At 42.7% G+C, this 21,657-nt stretch overlaps 1 protein-coding gene across 2 annotated transcripts in view; it reads left to right on the forward strand.

The window, feature by feature from the left end:
• plekhh2 (pleckstrin homology domain containing, family H (with MyTH4 domain) member 2) overlaps positions 1–21,657 on the forward strand; it is a 160,512-nt gene that overhangs the window by 8,829 nt on the left and 130,026 nt on the right. The window contains exon 2 of one of the 2 annotated variants that reach the window (XM_041182916.1): positions 4,936–5,106. In XM_041182916.1, coding sequence (XP_041038850.1) covers positions 4,984–5,106 — 123 coding nt within the window. In that variant the 5' untranslated portion in view covers positions 4,936–4,983. Of the gene's footprint in view, positions 1–4,935; positions 5,107–21,657 lie in introns of those variants that run through there. The other variant, XM_041182917.1, reaches the window with a different exon arrangement.

Genomic DNA, 21,657 nt, shown 5'->3' on the forward strand with positions numbered 1-21,657 from the left:
ATTTACATATATGCACTGTAGTCCTCTCTTTGCATTCCTCGTAGTCCTTCTTAAATGACTATCCCCCTAACTGTGATATCTTCTATAAAAACTGAATTTCTACGCTTTGCTGTTCCCTCCTGTTCAGTTCCTTGCCTATTGGTGCCATAGTTTGAAATGAACTCCTTCAAGGCATCATCACTTCCAGCAATCTCTAATACTGAGTATCTGAGAGTGGCACACATCTTGAAGACTCCTGTACCACCTGCCTCTTCCTACTCTTCCAGATGGCTACCCACCTACTATTCTGACCTCTACATGCCTGTGGGATGACCACCTTCTGGAATGTATAATCCAGGAAACTCTCATCCTCCAACTTTCCCTCAAGCTCAGAAATCCTGAACTCAAGTTGGAGCAGCTGGAGACACTTTCTACAACACATGGTCCAAGACCCAAGAAATGTCCTGAAGTTCCCACTGGGTGAATTAAACAGATTCCTTATAATGGTGGAGGGAAGGTTACTGAAGGTAGCTGCTGGAGTCAGAGGGGTTACAGTGGTTATTGGTTGATTGTCTATCCCCAGAAATGGAGACAGAGAAGTTGGAGATGAAAGATGTGAAGTCAAAGGAAACAAAATTAATCAAATTTTCCATTTTAGAAAAATAGCAGGATACACCACTGTACCAGTCATCAATGTACCAGAAAAAGAGTAAGAAGGTGGGGGGTGGGGGTGTCCTGAATAGGACAAGAACGAAGAATATTACATAGCTCACAAAAAGGCAGACATAGTTTGAACTTAGACAGGTTCCCATGGCAACACCTTTTATTTGGAGAAAGTGGGTGGAGTCAAAGATGGAATTGCTAAATGTCAGGACAAGTTCGGCGAGGCAGAGAAGGGTGGTGGTGGCTGTGGACTAGTTGGGCCTCCTTGCAAGGAAGAAGTGAAGAGCTCTTAGACCGTCCTGTTGGGGATGGTGGTGTAGAGGCATTGAAGAAAAAGAGAAAGTTAAGGCCTGGCAACTGTTAAATAAGTAGAGGTTGTTAGAAGAGTCACTGGTGTAGGCCAGAAGGGTCTAGATAAGGGGAGAAAAACAGAGTCGAGATAGGGTGAAGCCAGTTCTGAGAGGCAAGAATAGGCTGAAACAATGGGCTAGATTTTGAACTCTTACTGGAGCCGGGAGCTCCATCCCACCTGCAGGCCATTTTTGCAATGGCAAGATGGGGAGGTTGGCAGTTGAGATGGGCTACCCATCTGCACATGGCAAGTAGTTCATCAGGCTCATTAAGGGCCTAATTGAGGCCAATTCAAGGCAGCCAACTGGATTTCAGGTCTCCACAGATAGCAGGGGCCAGTTTAGGTGTCTAGAGTTGGACACCCAATGGCATGCTAAAGGGCCAGGACTCAAAACAAGCCTTAGGACCCTCCCTGCCTGCCTGGGTGCAGAGACAGCCATAGGCCGATCTGTAGAGCGATCCTCCCCCTACCCCACAGTGGTGACCTGGCTGCTGAATCAATTTTTTAGTTGAAGATTTTAAAAAGTTGGAAAGAAAATGCTTCCATTTTGAAAAGCCCTACCTCTTTCTTACTCTTCATTACGCCTGCTGCTCCTCTCAAGCTGGGGGAAGGCTTCTGATTGGCCCTCCTACTTCAAGGCCCATCCATATCCTTGATTGGACAGCGAACCTGCTCTCTGACCATTAATTGGCCGCCTCCAAGAAAATCACACATCCTACTAAGAGTCAGGCTCGGGACCCAGAAATTGTCCTAATCTCTATTTTCCACCCCCAGAGGGAAAATCTAGCCCGATTAGTTCATCGGTATATAGATCTTGCAAAGGAGATAGAAGTGGACTGTTTGGGTTGGTGGATTATGAGGTTGGAGGTCATGGAGAGAAAATCTTCAGAGAAGATTAGGTCAGTGACAGCCTTGGAAATAATGGCTTGCTCTTCAATGGTAGGGTCATGTTTCAGGGAAGGTAGGCAGAGGTGTCAGAGATTCAGCATTTGGCCTCTGCCCCCTCGAGGTCAGTTCACTAGACAACAATGGTGCAATCCTTATCAGCAGGTTTAATGACAATATTAGGATTAGACCTGAGAGAAATGAATACTGCAAGTTCAGAGGGAGATGGGTTACATTGGGGGGGGGGGGGGGGGGGCAAAAAAAATTAAGCAATGTTATTAAGTGACACACCCAATAATACCTATCAAACTAAGCTATTCACCTTTGTGTATTCCATTGGTGCCTGTCTTGTGGCTACCTTTTCCTGGCTTCATGCTACTATGCAGTGCTATCCCAGTGGCTGTAGCGTGACTGGCAGAAGGCTGCTGACTTTCATTGGGTGAGATTGTAAATGGTGTTGCAACCTCAAAAAGCTCTGGGCCTTGAAGACCCAGCTTCGGACCACAAAACCTCAGCATGTGTTGCAGCAGTCTGGGCTGGCTGGCTGAGAGGCAACAGCAAGGGCACTGACAGAGTTACGGTGGTGGGAGCACAAAAATAGAACAGGTTTGTGCTCCATGGAGCCACTGGCAGTCCCCTAGGGCAGCGTCTCAGCAATCCTAGTAATATGTTGAAGGATAGATTACTGGACTGCTGTCAGAGCCTGCATGCTCCTTTGAGCATTAAGATCGGCAGCCATAATGACAACAGTCTGAACCTGCATGGCAGCAAGCATGGATCACATGTCTTCTATCTGAGCTTCCACTGCAGCACCAAGATAGCTTCTGCCTACTGCACTTCAAGTTGAGACAGTGGCCACCAGAAATTGCATCAGGGCTGGGTCCACATTGAGCTGGCCACCACTTCCATGCCGGAAAGGATGGGCTCCAAACAGTGTCCTGTGCCATGTTGTGCCACTTCCATGCTCCTTGCAGTGACAAGCAGCTGCCTGGCAGGCCTGCCAATGCAGAAAGCATCTCCACGTTCATGCTCAGCAATGCTCACCTGTAGTCTGGCCTATTGAAGTCTTCATCTGAGACCCCTGTAGCTAAACTCATATGATACCTTGCCCTCTGGGAAGCCTGCAAATGAACTGTCTTATACCCCTGGCCTGGCTGCAGCCACTCAAGCCCAGTGAATCACCAGATGCAGATTCTGACTTTACACTATTCTCTAAGGTACAGGATCTGCAGTGCCAGTATCTGAGCTGGTAGCTGAGAGTGTCAGATCAAGTGACAATGTTTCTTCCTCATAGGTTTATAGCAGCTGTCATCCTTCCTCATGAGGCTGGATAGGCAGCCATTCTTGGAAAACGGAAATCAGAAAATCAGAAAGAGAGGAATGTGGTGAGAAAAGGTGGGTGTGGGATGAAATGCGAGAGCTCCGTGGCCACATAATCTGTGGCTAGCATTTCTTGGCAGATAGCAAGGCGGAGATGAGGTGGGATTTGAGAGGGCCATAAAGCAGGAGCATACAGTCATCCTAAAAGTTCTCAGTGGCATCAGATGCAAAGTCATTTGTTACAACTGACCCCATGATGCTGAGCATAGTCTCCTCCAGCAGGCTTAGGTGATGAAGACATGTCAGTCGCCTGTTGGTTTTCTACTTCTCCCTGCTGAAGTTGAAGTATAACTTGGTATCGGAGAGAGATGAAGCTGCCTTCGTTCCTAATGGTGTGGATCACACCATCAAGAGGACTTTTCACACAAACCCATTTCCATCAGTAAACTGAATCTTCTGTTTAGGAACAGCCAAATTTTTTTGTTGCCTCCTGACTTGTTCCTTCAAAAGAATGTCTGGCTTCCTCCAGCCCGATCTCTCGATGGCTGTGACTCCTCTGCAATGTTTGACAATCATTTTCCCGTCGCGTGCACACAAAACAATGCTGAGACTATGAAGCTGTTAAGAGTTGCAAGTCTGTTGCAATTTGTTTCGGTGACATAAAGAACAAATAGTGGGTAGAAAGAGTGTGGGAGATCCAAAAACTTTCGGGCACCAACGAAATGCACAGTTTCTTCAGTGCTGTCAGAATGATCTATGGCCCAAGCATTCAGACGCCATCCCACTGTAGCCAAGCATGGAAGTGATCGAGGCAGTCCGTATTCAATGGAGAGAACATTTTGAAGAACTCCTCAACCGAGACTCTGGGCAGAATTCTACATTCCCCGCCAGTGGGGTTTGTAGGTGGGGGATCACCACAAAATTTTACAGAGAGCTTTCCCATCAGGTTTCAGCCTGCCCTGACCTCTCGGTAATTTTACGCTGGGTCAGGAGAGGCCTGCTTTCCGCCCAACCTCAATTTCTAGGCTGGCGGGAGGTGTTCAGGGGCAGTGGCGGGAAGCCCGAAAATTAACCCTGCTCAGACCTCGGGCAGAAAGGGGCATGGGACGCCTCCAACAGCAGCCTCCTTTTATCATCAGGCACACCCGCACCATGCCCCCTCAGAAATTGAGTTGGTCTGACCCCTGCGGGGCTCTTGCCGTCACCTCCCCCTACCCCTACCCCTCTGTCCACCAAAGCCCATCCCCCAACAAGACCTCACTTCACCTACCCTCCCTTACCTGAGACCCCCAAAACTTACCTGGGACTTAGGCTCTCAGGACTGCTTGTAGACTCAGTCCTCGCCACTGTAGCTTCTGGCCAATTAGATTGGTCAGCAGCTCTCTGAGGTGGGACTTCCGCCCGATAGAGGGACAGAAGCCCTACCCCCAGCCAATTAATGCTCACGTGAAGTGACTGCAGGGCAGCCAGCATGGGCTGGGATGTGTTTGCCACTGAGTCCTCGGAAGGATTATGTATGAAATTGTATATTGCACTCCTTAACACCTCACAGTGTCCATAATCAGTTAAAAGTATTACGCTACAAAAAACTGAATGTGTCACAGTACTGACTGCCTAACCACAATATTGCTGAACAATTCTTTGGTTGTCCTTATTACTACTGAGAGTTGAAATAAAGTTTGTTTAAGTCTGTATCATTTGTGCTCAGTTCTTATTACTTTTTGAACTGTTTCTAGGATACTGGATCTCAACATTTTTACCTTTTAACAAGACAAAAACTGACCATGGCTGAGGGTTCAGACTTGGCTGGAGATGTAGACTGGAAAGACCGATGTATGACTCTTGAGTCACAATTGCTCAAGTTTCGTGTACAGGCCAGCAAAATCCGAGAGCTTCTTGCAGAGAAGGCAAGTAAATATGAACAATTGAGATGGAGATGGGTGAAAGTGGGAGGGGAGGGCTGGCATTGCAGCAGGGCTACTGTCTTCAAACCACACATAACAGGCTTGCTATTTTCATGCTTGTCAGTGAGAGATGTGCAGTATATCATTTTTCCATTTTTTGTTCTCAGTGCTGAATGAAATTGATGTAATTGAGAAGCATCAAGAAAACTTAGCAAAAGAGCCCCTAATGGATAATAGGCAACTAGTGTCAAGTTAAGAATAATTTTGTGCAGTAGATTGTGTTCACTAATAAATAAGGAATTAATAAATTAGAACAACGAAATGGTCATTGCATCAGTCAAGACTAAAGATGAACAGATGCTATGCTGACTCAATGCATAATGACAGGAATGGTTTTTAGCCCTACTTGTCTGGTGGAAATCTGACACGTAGGGAGTTTGAATTGGCTAGATGACTAACCGCCAATATCCTGCACTGAACACGCTGTCAGAATTTAACCTGTTCCTTTGAGCAGATAGCAAGGACACCTGCATGAAGCTGACAGGGCCCTCTTTTATATATACAGATTGGGGTCTGGCGAGGTCGTCAAGCCCCAAATACAATTTTATTTGGCAGCCTGAGCGGGAAATAGCTATTTGCTTTCTCGTCAGTTGAAGAGAGCCTGAAGAAGATCCGGGGTCAGAAGAGGTTTTGAATTTTTTTTTACTTTTCTTGTAGGGTCAGGAGTGCTCCTCCAGGCCCCACAAGTAGAGCATAAAAACCCTGTATGCATTAGGCTTCCCCCCATCACCTCCCCAACAAGACCCTCACAAATCCTCCTCTCTGTGGCTTAACCTTGTCAGTGGTTGTTCTTCGGTATCAGCCGCAGACCTGCGCCACTCGAAATCTGGAGTGAGACTTGAACCTGCAACCTTGTGACCCAGAGGTGAAAGTACTACAACTGAATCAAGGCTGAAACTTGCTTAACATTTGAAGTTTTTTTCAAAAAATTTTTGTTTCAACATTTTGAAATAAAGTATACAGCATATAGAATTAGAAGACTACATGTGTTCTAGAAATGTAGGGTTTTGATATTATTTACAAAAGTGTGACATTTCTGAAAAGTTATTTAAGAAGTTTGCATCACTATTCATGAAATCTTACCCTGTTTTAAAGAACAAATGGTTTCATAGCTACCCATCTGATTCATAGCCTTCTTTAGTCATTTGTCATGCCATATGTTTCCGTTTAATCTCAACATTTAGAAACTTCTGCACTACTGTTTATTTGGAACTGTTCTCCAACAAACTTGTTTACAATATACCACATTGTTTTGAAATTGTGTGAGAAAAATAAAATAATGTCTGGACCATATGCCTCTCCAATAAACAATGTTTTCTCTCACATAATTGTTAACTGATGCACTGTAACTCAACTCAGCAATCCACTCCAGCTAGTTCCCACAATGATTCGGAGGATAAGGAGAGGTAAGGGTAAGCATTTTCAGTGCTAAGTCTTCTGCCACAAATGTTATTTAAATTAATAATATTATTTGGTTAATTTGCTCACCTCCCATCTGTGATCTGCACTGATAACTAGCACTGTTGTAATCATTAAAATTCCTATCACTCCTCTAATCTTCTGTGTCTTATTCCCCTGAGCTTGATCTACACGTGTCCTAGGTATGCTTTGAAACGAACTAGAGGCCAACCAAGTTGAGGAAAATTACTACCGACTGAGTACGTTATGGCAGCTGGCTTTGCAGCTCTATAGTAAGGAGTTAGGTTTACAGATAAATCTTGGGTTAGAATCCCCACCTTGACTGCCAGTTCAACTTCAAAACTACTATCATCACCCAAGCCTCAGCCATTCCCTGCTTGCAAACTACCACCTCTAATCTCCCTTTCAACTGCAACATCCTTGAACATATTGTTATCTTCCAGATGTATGCCATTTCTTCCACAATTCCCTATTTAATTCTCTCTGAACTGGTTTCTGCCCCCAATACAGCAGTGGAATAGATCTAGCCAACTTTTCATGATGGTGGTGTGTTACCTGTCATCAACCTCTACAGCCTTTGGCCCAGTTCACAGCTCTATATTCTTCCAACAACTCTTCTCTGTTTTTCAGCTCAGTAGGCCTGCTCTCACTTGGTTCTAAAAAGATGAAGACTGGTTTTCCACAAAGCTCGATGCTGGGACCACTGTTGCTTAACAAAACATTTGGCCTCGAGTATCAGAAGTACAATTTCAAAATTTGTAGATGACTCCAAACTGGAATGTGTAATTAATACATAGGAGGACTGTGACAAAATACAGGAAGATAATAATAAACTTGCAGAATGGGTGTGTAATTGGCAAATGAACTTCATGGGCAAAACCTTTAGCTCGGCGGGCTGCTCAAGCGTAAAATTACACTTGTTGGCCATGATCGGTCATGATCATATTGAAGGGTGAAACAGACTCAAGGGGCCAAATGGCCTACTTCTGCTCCTATTTCTAATGTTCTTGCTTGTGGCAGAGACCAAAACTGGGGAACTTAAGTGTAAGATAGTCACTAATAAATCCAATAGGGAATTCTGGAGAAACTCGTTTTCTCAGAGAGTGGTTAAAATATGGAACTCACCACTACAAAGAGTAATTGAGATCTCTAAAGCGGGACTTCCTCCCAAGAAAGTCTTGCCTTAAAACGATTAACACTCTTCCCAGTGTTAAATTGTTGCAGGGCAGCTGTCACTGGACAGGCTCCCCCAGGCGTTACCTAATCAAGGTTCGATATACATTAAGCATAACTTCTCTACTTTTTCTTATACGTCGCACCCTTGTCTTCTAACTGTTGTTGGTTTTGGCAGTTCATTTTTTAACTTTGGCAACAAATATTAATCTTTATATGATTTGTGTTAATTACTTATATTTTTCCTCCTTTAATAAATGAATCAGTGTGCTAAATGAAAACATGATAAGTAAAATCATTTTCCCATAAGCAACCACATAATAAGGGTGGGTTACTTTCCTGACCTGTAATTTTTACATTAAAAACCATTGATTGCCTTGAACCTAACTGGCCTAAAAAATCCTCTTACTAACTCTCAATAACTTAATAAATCTTTCTACTTGCCTCCCATTCGCTGCCTATCCTGCTTGTCGCTTCTTCTGTTCTCCGACCCTTCTGCTTCCCACCTCTATCATTTGCTGCCTCTCCAATTCACCAACCCTACTGCTCTTCATTTCCTTACCGCGAGAGGGAGGAGGCGAACAAGCACATTCGAGGGGCTGCAAGTGGGAGGGTCAGGGACAGAAGCGACAAGCGGGAGAGGCAATACAGACATGCAGCGAGCTGGAGGGAGGCGGCAGCAGTGAATGGGTGGTTCAGCGAGTGGGCCACAGGAAAGGCAAGTTGGGCAGTCCAAGGGCTGTGCAGTGAGTGTCACTGGGTTAGATGAAGTGTGAGAGGAGGCTCGTGTGGAGTATAAACACCAGCGTGGAGCTGTTGGGCCAAGTGTCCAATTTCTGCACTGTAAACACTATGTAATACAGTTCCAGAAGCTAAGCCATTGCAAACCCTTCATGATTTTTAAAGCACCTAACAAAGGTTTGTGGAATATAAAGGGAGTGGACTGGTAATAGTGTATCTATAGTTTTAGTGACATCCTCATAAGTTTTTTTTTCTTAGTTTATTAATCTGTTGTGTCATGATGTTATCTCATCCAAATGCAAAAAATATTTAATGGATGTCACGCCATCTGTGTTATAAAAATCTCAATGCCAAAGAGAGTATGAAAACAAAACATCCATCACAAGTGTATTTTGTAGGAAAACTAAGTACAAACTAACTTTTTCAGAAGTTAGGGCATTTACAAAAAGGGCATTGACCTCTTTTTGTGTAATTAATGTTGTTGATGTCTCCAAGCCAGGAAATGACATAAGTGTATCTTGGGATTCAATGACCCGGCCTAGAGACTACTACAGTCCCAACAGAGGATGTGGAAATGTTTAAAATAATTGAAGTGTCTCATAAGAATACAGAAAGGATTTGTGATTTTTTTAAAAAAATTAGAAATCCAATACACAATAACGTTATTCACCAATAAGGTTTTTGACTTGGGGAGGACGCTTGATAGAGTGAAAGTGCAATCGTGTGGTCTGAGGAGGAAAGGCTTTGAATTAATAATGATTTTCTTGAGCTCACAGGAGGAAGATGCATAGTTAGTATATTTGATAAATTGCTGATGCTTGGACTGTCCAGGGAGGTGGTTGGTGGGATATTCCTCAGTATCCCAGGTTACGGAGAAAACATAATCAGCTATTGTATCGCTGCAAGCAAGTTTGTTGCCAACACAGCTGACAAATTAATAGTAAATACAGGGAAGGCCTTTCACCTGGTTTCTTATGAATAAACTCACATTTGCAAAAATATGCTACAGTTCAATTATACAAGAAGTCCTCTCTTAAAGTTGTAAATGCATTCCTGAAAAGTGCAACTTTAAGTGAAACAACTTCAAGCGAATCAACTTTTCCTACTAAAACCACTGCAAAAGCTGTAGTTAGGGAGGATCTTTCTCATCAGAAAAAGATCATTTAAACATTATACTCTAAGTTGAAATACGTTACATTGCTAAATCCCTATATTGGTAAATGCATTAACTTTTTTAAAATAAAAGAAATTAAAAATAAAAGAAATACACTAACTTTCTACTTACCTCCTGCTTACAGCCAATCATGCTCGCTGAACCTCCCGCTCACCACACATCCTGCTCCTTGACCCTTCCAGTCATTGCGGACCCTTCCTCCTGTCGACACAACTCACAAGCTCTGCTACTCCCTGACCCCATTTAAAAAGGGTGTTTTGATAAATTTACACTTGAGCTAATTTAGTTCCCTACAATCTACTGGATCCCAAATTAATCCTTTGAACTGTTTTAATTTGACTGAGATATAGCCATTAGGCAAAAACTCATAAACTGAAATAGCAGATAATACCAAAGTTTATTGAACATAAGCAAAATAAAACAGCAATACACTTATCAATTAGCTAATAAAAAAGACACAAAAGTACACTTATCAACCAAACATTATGCCTTCCAATGGATCCCAGTCCAGAAGAAGCAGAAAACAACCTCAACCCTTCGTGCCGACAGGAATTTTGCCTCTGTCCCTGAGCTTCACAACCGATCCCCATATTGTCAGAAACTCCCTTTGCCCCTGAGGATCTGTCAATCAAATCTGTTTTCCCTCTACTTGGTGTACAAAAACAAAATGGTTCCCGAAAGCCTCTTTTATTCCTAATTCCGGCATCACCCAATCTTGAACCAAAGTTGTTGCTAACAGTCAATGGCTGATAATGTTGTAAGGGTTTATTTCATTGAATCTAGCCATTCGCACACATCGCCTTAAACACCAGACAATGGCCAGGATTTTACTCTCCCTTCCGTCTGACGGGATATTACGGTCCTGCTGAACTGAATGGTGATTTAAGTGGCTCGCCACATTCGCCAAGGGGAGACACGCCACAGTGGGGCCGTAAAATCCTGGCCAACAGATTATTTCAAGATGTATTCTTTATCTTAGTACTACACAAGTGCCTTTATTTAGTAGGCTAGTACGGGGCCAGTCATGGACAGTGTGTTCTTTATTTTTATTCGTTCATTGGATGTGGGCTTTGCTGGCTGGGCCAGCATTTCTTGCCCATCCGTAGTTGCCCTTGAGAAGGTGGTGGTGAGTTGCCTTCTTGAACTGCTACAGTCCATGTGGTGTAGGTACACCCACAGTGCTGTTAAGAAGGGAGCTCCAGGATTTTGGTGATATATTTCCAAGTCAGGATGGTGAGTGACTTGGAGGGGAACTTCGAGGTGGTGGTGTTCCCAACTATCTGCTGCCCTTGTCCAGGTAGTGGCCATGGGTTTAGGAGGTGCTATCTAAGGAGCCTTGGTGAATTCCTGCTGTGTATCTTGAAAATGGTGCACACTGTTGCTACTATGTATCGCGGTGAAGGGAGTGAATGTACGTGCACAGGTCGCCAATCAAGCGGGCTGCTTTGTCCTGGACGCTGTCAAGCTTCTTGAGTGTTGTGGGAGCTGCACTCATCCAGGCAAGTGAGGGGTATTCCAGCACATTCCTAACTTGTGCCTTGTAGATGGTGGACAGGTTTTGGGGAGTTGGGAGGTGAATTACTCGCTGCAGGATTCCTGGCCTTTGATCTGCTCTTGTAGCCACAGTATTTATATAGATAGTCCAAATCAATTTCTGGTTAATGGTAGCCCCCAGGATGTTGATAGTGGGGAATTCATACATGGTAATGCCATTGAATGTCAAGGGCCGATGGTTAGGCTCTCTTCTGTTGGAGATGGTCATTGCCTGGCACTTGGTGCTGTGCGAATATTACTTGCCACATGTCAGCCCAAGTCTGGATATTGTCCAGGCCTTGCTGCGTTTTGACATGGACTGCTTCAGTATCTGAGGAGTCACAAATGGTGCTGAACATTGTGCAATCATCAGCGAACATCCCCACTTCTGACCTTATGATGGAAGGAAGGTCATTGATGAAGCAGCTGAAGTTGGTTGGGCTGAGGACACTACTCTGAGGAACTCCTGCAGTGATGTCCTGGAACTGAAATGACTGACCTCCAGCAACCGCAACCATCTTCCTTTGTGCTAGGTATGATTCCAACCAGTGGAGAATTTTCCCCAACTCCCATTGACTCTAGCTTTGCTAGGACTCCTTGATGCTGCACTCTGCCAAATGCAGCTTTGATGTCAAGGGCAGTCACTCTCACCTCACCTCACCTCGGGAGTTCACCTCTCCTGTCCATGTTTGAACCAAGGCTGTAATGAGGCCTGATAGGGGCCACTACTGGGTAGTGCAGGGTCCTTTCTGACAGCGGTTGTTGTGGCATTCTTAAATTTCAGACTTTTAATCTTAACATAGGAATATCAGTAGGAAAATAAATATAAACCAACTCTTATAAACTATTTGAATATGAATTACTTAGTCTTCAATTACAGGGTAATTAAGTACTTTCTGCCAAGACAATCACATGTTGCTAGTCAGTGACCACTTCACAGTAGTATATCAAATTAACTTGTAAAAGGTTAACAACATTAACGTGGCTTCTTTCCTGATATCTTATTAGTACAAAATGGTGATTTGTTATAGTTGCTTTGCTGTAGAATGCATGTTTGTAAAAAGCTAATGGTCAAGCTAAGCAAACACACTAAATCATTCTAAAATAAAATTTAAACTCCAGGCCAGCTCTTGCTGCTGACCCTTCAGTTTGTGGCCATTGCCACTCCCTGAGCCTCCTAGTCACTGTATACTCTTTTTCCCATACCTCCGGCTCGCAGCCTCTCCCATTCGCCACTTCCCTCTCCCAAACGTTCACTGTGAGCAAGGGCTGTAGAGAAAAGGGGTGAGCAAGGGCTCTGGAGAAAGGTGGCAAGAGGCAAGGAGAGCAGCTTCAGCTTTCAGGAGGTAAGCTGCAAGCTGGAGAGGTGGCAAGAGGGAGTGACAAGCTGGAGAGACAGTGAGAGGGAGAGTCAAGGAGCGCAGAGGCCGCAAACCAGATGGTTGTTGGCAAGAGGAATGATCAGGAAGAGGAAGATGTCACAAACCAAAGGGCTGGCAGTGAAAGAGAGAGTCAGGTAGCAGCAGAGGCCCATGAAACGGAGGGTCAGTGGTGAGAGGGAGGGTGAGGGAACAGCAGGTGGCGCTGCAAAATGGTGCCAGCCGGGTCATGTGGCCCTACGTCAGACCCGGCGCAAAATGACTTAAAATTAAATTAGCAATGCTAAATACGAATATGGGTCCCAATAACTGTCCGATGTAAAAGTGGAACAACTTAAAACAGGGCAACTTGAAATGGGGAGTTACTGTATGTAACATCTTCTTGAATCATTGCAGTATTTTTCTCATCTAAATAAACACTAAACGATACTTCCACAAATCAAAATTTCCTCTTTACAACTTTTTCCTTGGATCCTTAAATTTAATGAGAAAATGGATAAATGATTCATGGAGTTGAGTTCTGAAGTTATCAGTACCTTGCGAGTACTAGCGACTTTTATTCCATCATGATTTGATTTCAATCCTACTGGGATGAGATAGAAAGCTGCACATTAACTCATTACAGTGCTTAGTCCTCACTGATTTATTTTTGCAATTTTTATCATATTTTCTTCTTTCTCATATTTTAAGACAATTCCATTTTAGAACTATTGTACCTAGTCAAGAGAATGGGATAGACTAGCTAACAGAGCATCTCCACTTAAGACCATTTGTTTTATCCCATGATCAACTCATAAAGAGGAGCACTTCAGCAATGAGAGAAGTCATCCTTCCTTTGGCAGTTTTCTGTCTCTCCTCAATATAGCATGGGCCAAGACTCTCATCTGAGAGATAGCTTGTAAAAGCAGAACTTTCATCCAGTGCCAAACAGGGAAGAGCCTCTATTATATTTTTAATGGAAATAAGTAGATAGGATAAATGTGCCTTTAAATAGTCTCTCCAAATCGCTGTAGCTAAAATAGCATTATTTTGTGTCTGTCAGAGAGAGTGGGCAAAATGCAAAGCTGTTGTTTTAAGTTCTTCCATTTTTACATTGGTCACTTATTGGGACTCATGTTTGCATTTAGCGTTGCTGGTCGTTTTAAAGCCCTTTTGCACCAGGTCTGACATAGGGCCACATGACCCAATTGGCACCATTTTTGAGCATCCTCTGCCGTTCCCTGACCTTCCTCTTACCACCAACCCACCAGTTTATGGCCTCTGCTGCTCACTGACCCTCTCTCTCACTGCCAACCCTTTAGTGTCTCAGGGAATTAAGAGATATGGGGAGCGGGCAGGAAAATGGAGTTGAAGCCCAAGATCAGGCATGATCGTATCAAATAGTGGAGCAGGTTTGAAGAGCCATGTGGTCTACTCCTGCTCCTATTTCTTATGTTCGTGTTCTTATATAAACATCTATGAGGTTTTAGGGAGAAACAGCTAGAACAGTTCAGGAACTAAAGTGGTCCAGTTTCTTTTGGTGGCTGGACAAGTTATCTGTGTCTGCAGATTGGAGTAGCAGATTAAATTCATTGTGACTAATTCTATATCTGGCATGCATTGAATGGTTGTTGGGCAGGACAGCCACTCCGCTTGCCCATTGATACTGGCAAGAGGCCCCATCAATTTTCGTGGGTGAACCTGATTTAAGTAGAATCAGCAAACTGTCAGTACTAATTGTGCTGTTTATGAGCAACTTGACATTTGGAGGGGTGGAATCCAACAGGATAGTGACTGATGTGGGTCTGCAGCAACATCTTTAAAAGGGAGGGCTGAAAAGATCATGGGGAAGGTAAATGAAGCAGCAGATCTAAGCAGCCAAGGAAATATAAATATCATAACAGCCAGAAAAGACTTAAACTTAGGAGATATTTAATGCTTAAATGTCCAGAAATAATTCAGGGAAAGTCATTGCCAGAACTACTTCCAACTTTACCTGATTGCAATATATGATCTCTTTAAGTAATGGCCTGCAAATGATTATCGCCTGATCTATGTTATCCATGGTTTGTGGATTAGTTGAAGAGGCACATGGTAGTACTGACTGATATTAAAATTGGGTGATAACCCTGTTATTTTATCTATATTTAAATATATTAATGAGGACGGCTGACTGCCTAAATCAGGATCTGCCTGAAAATTGAAATGGACAGACCTTCCACTTGGGACATGAGAGTCCTCTTTTGGCATAAAGGCATTGACCTAGGAGCTCTACTCGGTTCAGTTCAGTTTCTGGAATTGACAGTCTAATATAGGAACTACTTTACTTACGTACAGCCTTGTGCCACCATAAGTCTCTGAAAGACTGTTGCATGCAAAAGCCTAATTTGTAATGAACCATTAAGAAATACATTCTAAAAATATTATTTTAACCCATAGGGAATGATTTTATTTTTATTATTTACCATCTTAGGAGAATTTTCCTTTACAGGAAGTCGATTATTGAAGAGAAATCAGGGATTTGTTCATTAATCTGAGAAGATTAAGGGGTGACTGGATCAATGTCTTTACATCAGAGCTGAGCCTAATTGTACTCTCATCTGACACATATGTTTATGCACTCCGTTCTGTTGAAGTATCATACGGACTCGAAACGTTAACTGTGTTCCTCTCCTCAGATGCTGCCAGACCTGCTGAGTTTTTCCAGGTATTTTTATTTTTGTTCTAGCAGGAGTCATTTGATGGTAATTGAAAGCAGCAATTCTTCCTTTGTTCCTTTTGTTAGGGCAGCCGAAATGAATTTCCATACGGCTAACATGGTTTAAATCAATTAATTCAGACCAGAGATTGAAACCGGTAGTTTACTGAACTATGTGGCTCAGTACCACATTGCACATTGTATTTACTCATTGAATAATTTGAGAGTCCATTTGTTTTATCATATTCTATGTTTGTTATGTCAACTAATGACCAGTGGTAGTTTAGTTGCTGTTTTGTTGTGTGGTCGGGGACTAGGCAGAGGTTTTGGGGATTGTCTATTATCCCAAAGTATGTTGCTCGAGTCTGTAGTTCCTCAAAGCCATTCCTCGTTATTTATGGCAAGGTTTTACACATTTGGACTACTACACAAGGCTGAAGATTCTCCTTCTTCCAGATCTTGCTTACTTCTTAGCCATGTGATCTGATATCATTATTACATCAGCATCATGCATGCTTCTGATGTTAATCCTTTAGTCTACATCTCCCCACCTAAGTCTTTATCTCGATAATATTTACATCCTTCTACATCTCCCCTCAAGGCCTCAGACTTCACAGGGTTAGTTTCTATCTCTCTGATCTCATTCTGATCTCTTTTTGAGGTCGAAGATTTTCCGTACTTTCCCTTCTGTCTAAGTGAGTGACCTTCTGGGTGACAGTAGAGCTTGTAGAAAGTCTTTCTTCACCTTCATCAGGATCTGAAAGCCCAAGTTTCTATTGGCTTTCTCTCCAAGGATATTAAGGTGCTGCCTTTTCTCCTTATGAAACCCTGGTCTGTCTCAATCCTGTACTATCTTGGTTGTGGAGTTTTTTCAATGATTGTGCCATCTTTCTGTTGATCTTGGACCCATACTCTCTCCCTGGGTTTCAACACTGGTAGCTCATGTGCCCTATGCCTGTGACTAAAGTTCCAAGCCTGGTTGCTTCTCTGTTCTTCCTCACGCTGCTTTACTCTTTCATGGTCGTTTGTGGTGATATTGGATTTGACTTTTTGTTCTAGAGATGGAAGTTGTGTTCTCAGTCTCCTAACTGTGATTGTGAGAAACTGTTTTGTAGCGATGAGGTTCAATAACTCAGAAGAGCTAGGTTAAGGTCTTTGTTTTTCTTCAATAAATTTTTGACGGTTCATGCTCCTCTCTCAGCTTCTCCATTCTCTTGAGGATAGCGAAGTGAACTGGTTACATGAACAAAGCCAAATTCATTTGCGCAATTGTGGAATAACTCAAACTGGGGCCATTTGTCAGACACTACGATGTCCGTGATGCTACATGTTGCATAAACTCTCTTGAGGATTGGATGACTGCTACTACTTGATACTAATGCAGTCTGTTTATTTCAATCCACTGTGAGTAGTAATCAATGACAATAAGGAAGATTTTCCCCCTAAGTTCAAATACATCCATTTCCAGGCTCTGCCAGGCCTTAATGGAATGCGTAGAAGGTAATAGTTTTCTTTTTGTTCTTGGTGCTTTACGGTACAAATAAGACAGGTAGAAATCATTTCTTCTATAGCGTGAGTAATGTTTGGACACTAGACTGAATGCTATGCTCTCGCACAACATTTTGCTGTCCCTAGATGACCTTGGTGAAGTCTTTGAAGAGAATGAAGCTGAAGTGCTCTTGGTATGACTATTCTCTCGTTGAAGACTCGTAAGTTGTCAATGACGGTTAGGTGCTTGCACTGTTCAAAGTACTGCCATAGTATCAGATAGTTTGACCATTCTTCCAGACAATATTCCCAGACTTGAAGACACTCTTCATCTCATTGCTGGGCTTCTTTTATTCCCTGCAGCATTTTTGCAATAGCTGGTAAGTGCTGAGTAATTAAGAATGTATATGCTTCAACCTTCACGATAAAGTGTAAATCCTCTTGTTTGGTTCATGGCACCGTGCCTGCCATTGTTTGATATTTCCCTTGCACACACTCTGTCATGGAGCCATATCTCACCAATCTTAGGCTGAACTGCTGGATTCTGGGTGGTATTTTTGCACTTTCATTCATGTTCAGAGGGGCAGCTAGTGGCTTTTGGTCTGTTTTGATTTTAAAATGCAATCCCATAAGATAGTGTTGGATCCTTGGTCACTAGTTTAGTTGGACTAATGGATCCGGGTTGCATGCTTGTTTTGGGATGACCAAGTTGGCACCATAGGGATAGCAGATCGGTCGACAATTCTTATGTAGAGCACATTATTTATTTACGAAGGAACTCAGCAGCTACACGTTTGTACTTACAACTAAAACCCTATCTCTACATTACTCTGGACTACTCACTACTGACTACAAGTTACTGAGGTAGCCTGCGCTACTCTGTCATTGGATAATAAGATCATGTGATCCTCTATCATAACATTCTTCTTAAAGGTATATTACACATCAGATTACCACATTCCTCCCCCTTTACTCAGCAATATATTTTACAGTTACAATTACAATTTTTCTCAAAATATCAAATTATTTGCACAGGTAAGTAATTTACCAATTCAGTCTTCCTGGGGGGTTTCCTTATGCGTGTAGAACATCCCAGCTCTACAGCTTCAGATGTTATGTCAGGAACCTGCTTTTCTGATGTTGTCTGAACATCAGGATCTTCAGTGGGCACCTACAAATCTGTTTCCTCAACTCTTGCAGATACAGCCGATCCTTCAGACACATCTGTACTCAGTTGAGTTCTTTCAACAGATGTTGACGCAGTCGTGAACACTGGAGGAATCATTTCCTAGTACTTTGTTTCTCTCCTCCTTATATGATCTATATGTCTCCGTATGATTCGGTTTTCTACTTTCACGTGGTAAGAAAGAGGCCCAGTGACTGCACTTATTTCGCCTGATAACCACTTAGGACCTTCACCAAAAGTTTTCATATATACCGTCTCTCCTATGGTAAACTTTCTGTCACGACAATGCTAGTCATGTCCAATTTTTTGACTCCTTTCCACCATCCTGCAACCCCCACCCCCCCACAAATGTGGCGTTACTAAGCTCAATCTCGCTCTGAGACAGTGATTCAATAACAATTCCGCAGGTGTGACACCTGTTGCCATATGAGGGGTGGTTCTATAATGGAAAAGAAAACGTGCTAACTTGGTCGCTTTGGAGTCTCCAGTTAATTACTTCATACCATTTTTGAATGTTTGAACTGCCCGCTTGACCAGTCCATACAAAGAAGGGTGGTATGGTGAAGTTTTTACATGAGTAATACCGTTGAGGCTAATAAAATGGTGAAACTCAGCACTCATAAATACCATGCCGTTGTCTGATATGACCACTTCTGGTAGTCCGTTGATGGCGCAACTTTGTCGTAGCTTGTCAATTGTAGCAGTAGATGTTTAGCTCATATAGGCCCATCCATTTTGAGTGAGTATCAACAGTAAGGAGAAATATTATTCCCACAAAAAGTCCCACATAATCAATATGCAATTGCACCCCTGTTGGAGGTAACTTTTGCATTTGCTGACATTGCATACAACTTTTCACTAAGTTCTCTATTTCTCCATCCATTCCAGGCCACCATAGATAGCTGCGTGCTATGGTCTTCATTCAGGAAATACCAGGATGTGCACTATATAATTCAGTTAACAAATGCTTTTGTCCTTTTGGAGAAACAATCACTCTAGCTCCCCACAATACGATACCTCCCTGGCTGGTTATCTCATATCTTCTTGAAAATATCGTTTCGTTTTGTCAGATTCCTGTTCTTGCGACCAACCGTGAAGAACTTGTTCTCGTACTTTGGATAAGACCGGGTCTCAACTTGTCCAATCTCTGACCTGTGTAGCACATACTGGTGTTGAATCTAAGAGGTTTAATAATAAAATGAGTTCGTGAGGAACTGGAACATCCTCCTCATTTTCTTTCAAAGGCAAACAACTAAGTGCATCAGCATATGCAATCTGATTTCCAGGCCTGTGAATGAAAGTATACTCATAGGCTGCCAGAATCAATACCCATCTCTGTATTCTTGCTGAGGCTATGGGTGGTATAGCCTTGAACTCGCTGAACAATCCTAGCAAAGGCTTGTGGTCTGAACCGATAGTAAAATGATGACCGTGAGCATACTGGTGAAATTTCTTGACACCAAAGATGATTGACAAGCCTTCTTTTTCTACCTGTGAGTATCCTTTTTCCACTGTGTTGAGCATTCTTGATAAATATCCAATAGATTGTTCTGAGCCACCATCCAATCAATGGGAGAGCACTGCTCCCACTCCATAAGGAGACGTGTCACATGTCAGAGCTAACTTTTCTTTGGTCGAAATGTACTAAAAGTATGGGTGAATGCAATAGATGTTTCACTTTTGTAAAAGCTTCTTTCTGTAGTGATTGCCCAGACCAACATTGGTTTCTCTTGAGTTGGTAATACAAGGGTGCCAGTTCTGTCAACAAATTAGGCAAAAATCATCCATAATAATTAATCATCCCCAAGAATGATTTGAGCTTGGAGGTGTTCCTTGGTGCTGGTACCTGTCTGGTAATGGCTCTCACTTTTTCTTCAACCAGGTGGAGGCCCTATGCAATTACCCTATGACCTAAAAAGACTACCTCTTTCACTTGGAATTTGTACTTTTATTTTTTTAATCACACTCACACCTGTGAAAAATGCTTCAAAACTTCTTACAAGTTTACCAAATGCTCCTTTTCAGTGAGTCCTGTCACTAGAACATCATCCAAATAAACCACAACATGAGGCAATTTCTGCAGTAAATTTTCCATTGTTCTCTGGAATATGGCACATGCAGAGGATACACTAAAAGGCAAATGGGTATATTGGTGCAGCTCTTTGTGTGTATTAATTGTGACAAACTTCTGGGGGGCCTTCTCTAACTCCAATTGTTGAAAAGCATGGCTCATATGAAGCTTCATGTAGGCGGTTCCACCTGCCAACTTAACATACAAGTCTTCAATTTTTGATATAGGGTGTCTGTCCAACTTAGCTGCTTTATTGACAGTCAATTTGTAGTCTCCACAAATTCAAACACTTTGGCCAGGCTTAAGTACGGGGACTATTGGTGCTGCCCATTCTGAGAACTGCACAGGTCATATTATTCCCAGTTTCTCTAATCTATCCAATTCGGTGCCTATCTTTTCCCATATTGCATAAGATACTGGTCTGGCCTTCATAAATCGGGGGTAGAATCTGGATCAACATGAATTTTTGATTGTAGCCCTTGGATCTTTCTGAATTCATCTTGGAAAACTGAGGCATATTTTTGTAGTAGCTCAGGTAACCCAGTGGCTCTCAGTTGGAAGATCTCACTCCAATCCAATTTAACTTCTTTCAGCCAGTTTCACCCAAGGAGACTTGGCCTGTCATCTGCTACCACCATCAAGAGTAATTTCACTGATTGACCCCCATACTGTACAGTAACCCTGCTTATTCCTTATGCTCACCTATCACTGTAGAGGAAGCTCCTGTATCCACCTCCATTCTGATAGGGTGAATAATAGGCCTCACAGTTACAAAGATTAGTTCTGCTCTTCCTACCTTTAAATTATACAATGAATAAGTATCGGAATCTGTTACTTCAGCCCCTTCTATGTTATGAATCTCACAGGGTTTTTTCTTTTGTTTGAAAGTATGCCTGATTCTATCCTTGCAATGTCTCATAAGGTGTCTGTATTGATGACAGTAAAAACATTTTTTAAACTTCAATTCATTACAAGGTTGTCTGCTTCCACCTCTGTTACTATTTCATGTTTTCGCTGCAAAGTCATTTCTTTTTATTTTTCTGTAAGCTGTGGCTGCTTCCCATTTCTCATCAGAGCTGTACATTTTTGCGCCCTTTTTGGTTGGGGCTCCCCATCCAACATGGAGGATGGCGCCATTTTGCGCTCCTTGTACAGCTTTCGAGTCCCTCACTGCGCCTCCATATCCAGTGCTACTTCCTGTGCCTTCTGAGCATCCAAATTTGTTTCAGACAGTAATCTCTTCTGAATCGAATCTTGATTTATACCACACACCAAACTATCTCTATGCATTTCATTTACAGATGTACCAAATTTGTAATATTCTTTTAACTGTTTCAGACTTGCCACATAACAAGCGACTGTCTCCCCTCAGGCTCTATTTCTTGAGTTAAATTTGAACTGTTGCATTGTTACGAAGAGCTTGGGCTCATAATGATTCTTCACAAGGTTCACTAAATCATCAAAGCTTTTCGAATCCACGGCATTGGGTGCCATCAAACCTCGGATCAATCCATAACCCTTACTCCCACATGTAGATAAGAGGATTGTCCACCATTGGGTCAAAAGGATCAACTCTTCCAACTGCCTCATGCTTCGAAGGGACTGCTTCGACAATTAGGACGGAAATTCTACTTACATTTACCATGTGAGGTA

Source organism: Carcharodon carcharias, chromosome 2 (genome assembly GCF_017639515.1).
Source record: "Carcharodon carcharias isolate sCarCar2 chromosome 2, sCarCar2.pri, whole genome shotgun sequence".
Classification (NCBI taxonomy): Eukaryota; Metazoa; Chordata; class Chondrichthyes; order Lamniformes; family Lamnidae; genus Carcharodon; species Carcharodon carcharias.